The 4,897-nt window shown below is 34.8% G+C and overlaps 1 protein-coding gene across 1 annotated transcript; it reads left to right on the top strand.

Moving 5' to 3' along the window:
• Positions 1–3,867: 3,867 nt before the first annotated feature.
• On the top strand, positions 3,868–4,877 carry LOC131677694 (DNA repair protein XRCC3). Its single transcript, XM_058957661.1, has 3 exons — positions 3,868–3,990; positions 4,049–4,404; positions 4,461–4,877. The coding sequence occupies exons 1-3, from the start codon at positions 3,933–3,935 to the stop codon at positions 4,875–4,877; spliced, it is 831 nt and encodes a 276-aa protein (XP_058813644.1). The 5' UTR covers positions 3,868–3,932.
• Positions 4,878–4,897: the final 20 nt, after the last annotated feature.

Here is a 4,897-nt window from a genome sequence, read left to right as displayed (position 1 = left end):
ACCACAAGTTTCTAAAATCCAGAGATGATACTTATGGAGGAACAGGTATATTTTTAAGGGAAGATTGGGGATATCTTGATATTAAATTCAATGGTATGTCTAATTCAACGCAAGTCGTTGGTATTAAGGTGGTTCGTTTGGATTTGGTATTGGTTTCATTGTATATTAAACCATCTATAACAATCCAAGATTTAGAAGACGATTTAACTAAAATATTTGAAACGGTAAAACCCTTTAAAAAAGTTATAATCGGTGGTGACTGGAACGGACATCACTTCGCCTGGGGCAATGATTACCACGACACGAAAGGTAATGCTATAATGGATAAAATCAACACATATAACGTTTTGATACTCAATGATGGATCAAAAACCTTCATACCATTAGAACTTAATAAAAAAGCAACAGCAATCGATATAACATTAGCTACTGCTAGTATTTACAATGATATAGAATGGAAAACATTGGATGAAAGTATAGGAAGTCATCATCTAATTATTCAAATCAAATTTACACATCAAAACAGTGAGAATACAAAACCGGAATATGTATACAATAATAAGAAAATAAAAGAAGACATAAGTAAATTAAATTTATCCAATATAAATGATATAAACGACTTTCAAAAAATGGTTGAAAAAATTTATAAAAATAATAAAACAAAAAATAAATATATCCCTAAATTCTGGTGGACAGAGAAAGTAGAACAAGCTTGGCAGAATAAGAAAACAGCACGAACTAATTTCAATAAACATTCAAACTCAGAAAACCTAATCAAATTTAAAAAATCCCAGGCTATATTTACTAGACTTAAACGAGAAGAAATTAAAAATAAATTTTTGGAATTTGTGACGAGTATTGATCCATCATTGAACTCAAAAGAACTATGGAACAAAGTTAATAAAATAACAGGTAAACGTAAATCACAAAAAAATAACAACATTCTGTATGACGATGAAAAACTAGCTGATACTTTTTTGGATGTACATTTTGGAGAAAATAACTTGAAACCTCTAGAATCTTTTTATAACTACACAAACTATGATTTGCTAAATGCAGAACAATTTGGAAAAATTGTAAATAAAAAGAAAAACTCATCACCGGGAAAAGATAAAATAACTTACGAAATGCTACGTTCATTATCCGCTGAATCTAAGGAAGCAATAGTTAAAGAAATAAATAAATACTGGAAAAACTGCTACCTACCAATAACCCTAAAAACTATTAAAGTAATAGCCATCCCAAAACCGGGTAAAAACCAGTCAACCATAGAAGGTAAACGACCAATATCCCTAATTCCAACCATTACAAAAACCATAAATACCGAAGTGCTAAGTAGATTGCAGAACTTCTTAGATAACAATAATATCATCCCAGAAACTTCATTCGGATTTCGTAAAAATAATTCAACCATAACTTGCACTAACTACTTGATTAATAAAATAAAACAAAACAAACGAAACGGGTTCTTAACAGGAGTTATATTTTTAGATCTTTCTAATGCTTTCAACACAGTTAATGTCTCAATATTGGAACAAATTATGATACAGTACTCCATCCCATCTGAAATAATACAATGGATTACAAATTTTTTACAAAGTAGGAAAATAATTTTCGAAACAAAAAACAAAACTTTAGAGCGATTCATAAGTAACGGGTTACCCCAGGGCGATGTGATGTCACCAACCTTATTTAATGTATATACGGCAAATCTACATAATCTAATTGAAGATGATACAGAACTAGTACAATTTGCAGATGATTTCGCCATAATAATTAAAGGAAAACAATTAGAGAGTATAAATCAATCTGGACAAATATTTATTGATAAATTGACGACAGAAATGACTATGTTAAACTTCCAAATAAATGCTAATAAAACAAAAGCGATGCTGTTCCAGAACAGTAATAATACATTGAATATAAAAATTAACAACCAAATAATAGAAACCGTTAGACACTATCCATACCTAGGTATCTGGTTAGACAGATATTTAAGTTTTGGAGCACATATTAAGGAGGTTAAAAGAAAAGCCAACGACAGATTAAATATGATTAAAATAATATCCGGAATAAAATTAGGAAGCCATCCACAAACCATGACGATTATCTACAATTCGCTAATAAACAGTATGGTACGATATGGATCCTCAATCTTTTCTAATTCAAAAAAGTCCAATTTGAAAGAATTACAAACAATCACAAACGCGTGCTTGAGAAGAGTTACCGGATGCACCCGCACCACACCATTAAACACGCTCATGGCAATAGGAGGTCAGAAACCCGTTAAATTACAGCATGAACAAAACACTGCTAAAGAAATAGCCAGATATTTCCACTCCAATAACATAGTTTCTACACAGCTTAACTTAGAAAACATAACTCATATTGACCCAAGTAAATTATCCTACTTAGAAGAAACATATATGAAGTACCATCAAATAATTGACAAAATATCTCCACTAGAACGAATAAATGCAACACCTAATATTACAGTCACATGCTCTCTAGAAGGCATATTGACGAATAAAAATGAATTAAATACAGCACAACTACGACAAGCAGCACTTTTCGCTATGAACGGTAGATATTTCGGTAGACCAAAAATATTTACAGACGCATCTAAAGATGACAACATCTGTGGTGTGGGTGTGTTTAACGAATATACAAATTCAAGAATTTCATTAAAGTTAAAAACAGAAACGTGTATAACAACAGCAGAGATAATAGCAATAGATGTAGCACTAGATGATATCGAAAAAAATGAAATTCAAAATGCAGTAATATATACCGATTCAAAATCAGCTTGTGAAATCATCTGCAATGCACTAAACAGTGGTATAGGAAGTAGATTAATCACCAAAATAATTCACAAGGCATCGCGTTGGTTAGTCGCAATCCAATGGATACCTAGTCACGTTCAAATAAACGGCAATGAAATAGCTGATGCTCTAGCAAAAAATGGTTTAAATGAGACTAGTACCTTATCTAACGTAGTTCTTCTAAAAGATTCTTTTTTGAGCATAGAGAAACAAATTATCCAAAAAACAAACTTGTGGTATCGTGAATATGCTATTGAAAAGGGGAAAGGAAAATTCTTTTATGAATTGCAAAAAACGATTGAAAAAGAACCATGGTTTTTCAATAAAGGATTGTCCAATGACGAAGCAAGGTTGCTGAATAGATTAATGTCGGGACATGATTTCTCAAAATATTGGCTTGCAAAGATGAAATTAGAGTCAGATGAAAACTGTGAGATTTGCCAAGAAGTGGAAAACTCACAACACATTATTTTGTTTTGTACCAGGTTTAACCGCACCCGTTCCAAATATTCATTCGATTGTAAATTTTCTTCACTTAAAGAATTGTTCAAGTCAAAAGATCTTAATATTCTAAAAGAAGTAGTCAATTTTGTTAAAGAAATTAAAGTAGATTTATAACTTTTACTAAATATGAATTAATACTGCGCATAGTTTCCATTATTTTCATTTCAGATTGATACTGCGATAACACGAAGCCGTCCTCGCGACAATAAATAAAACAACAGGGCAATATAGTCGCAGTCACTCAGCCCTTATACCGAGCTGTCAGCCGATAGCTCAAACAGCAGAGATGCCAGATTTGCAGACAAGTCTGCAAATTCGCAGACTTTTAATTTAAGCTGCAGATTTTTTCGATGATGCAGATATTTGCAGATTTTCTAGTTTGGTTGCAGATATTTGCAGATTTTTTAGTTTTGTTGCAGATATTTGCAGATTTTTGAATATAAAGGCTTTTGGTTACACTAGCTTTCCTGACATTTTTTGTTCTTCCCAGACTTTTAAAATTATTATTGCAGACATTTGAAAAAAGTACCTGGCATCTCTGTCAAACAGAGAAGAAGAAGAAGAAGAAAACATTTTATCGGTGCCTAGCACTAGGAATAAAAAGCAATGAGTGACACAGAGAAAACTGAAAATCGAAACAAGAAATCAACGGAAGTACTTACTGGTAAGATCTATTCAATTTGTAAAAACGCCATTTGCTCACCAAAATGTTAAAATTTCAGCAAAACAATCGCTGTCGCACTGTGCCCAACGGTGGCGTCGAATCAAGTTCCATGTTGCCTGTTTGGACCGACTCACCGGTGGCGGTTTGCCTTCACGTGGAATCGTTGAAATAGCGGGTGATGCTGGATCGGGCAAAACTCAACTCGCTCTCCATTTGGCATTGGTTGCCCAGTTTCAGCTGAAAGCTAACCCTAGGCTACAGCCTCGTGGGGTGGTTTACATTTGCACTGAGCATCCATTCCCATCCAGAAGGATAACTCAAATGGAACAAGCTTTGAAGGAAAAACGTGCCGAGATGGACGAAGGACCGTTTAATTTCACCGACAATATTTTCGTCGAACATTTGAATAGTTCAGTAGGTTCTCAAGGTTTACTTCACTAACAAATTTAAACTTCAATTTAGTCAATTAGACAGCTTTGGAACAATGTATCAGCGATCGACTCCCTGTTCTGCTGGAGAACAATCCGATCGAACTGTTGATAATCGATTCCATTGCGGCGGTCTACGGAGACGAACAGAACTACGTTGACCGTGCACATTCCTTCCGACGCGTCGTACACGCTCTACACTCACTGCAGGAGCAGTTCGATTTCGCCACCGTCTGCACCAACCAGGTACGGTCGGTGCTCGACGATGCCAGTTTAGACGATGAAAAGATCGTACCGGCTCTCGGATTAGCCTGGGCTAGCTTGGTACATACTCGGATACAGCTTAGCCGCATAATTGGAAACCACAAACGAACCTGTCGGCTTCAGTTCAGTCCCACAATCGCCCCGGGAGAGTGCCAGTTTCTCATTACTGAGGCAGGGATTTCGGATGCAATTTGAACCGGACAATTCGGAAACGA

The sequence above is a fragment of the Topomyia yanbarensis genome, chromosome 1 (genome assembly GCF_030247195.1).
Source record: "Topomyia yanbarensis strain Yona2022 chromosome 1, ASM3024719v1, whole genome shotgun sequence".
NCBI lineage: Eukaryota > Metazoa > Arthropoda > Insecta > Diptera > Culicidae > Topomyia > Topomyia yanbarensis.
This window is presented reverse-complemented; position numbering and strand designations above follow the sequence as displayed.

Excerpts from the sequence above, each read along its gene's own strand:
- LOC131677694 (XM_058957661.1), top strand. The coding sequence starts at position 3,933 with ATGAGTGACACAGAGAAAACTGAAAATCGAAACAAGAAATCAACGGAA. Across the intron at positions 3,991-4,048 it reads ATCAACGGAAGTACTTACTG|CAAAACAATCGCTGTCGCAC; the intron begins GTAAGATCTATT and ends TTAAAATTTCAG. Across the intron at positions 4,405-4,460 it reads TCGAACATTTGAATAGTTCA|ACAGCTTTGGAACAATGTAT; the intron begins GTAGGTTCTCAA and ends TTAGTCAATTAG.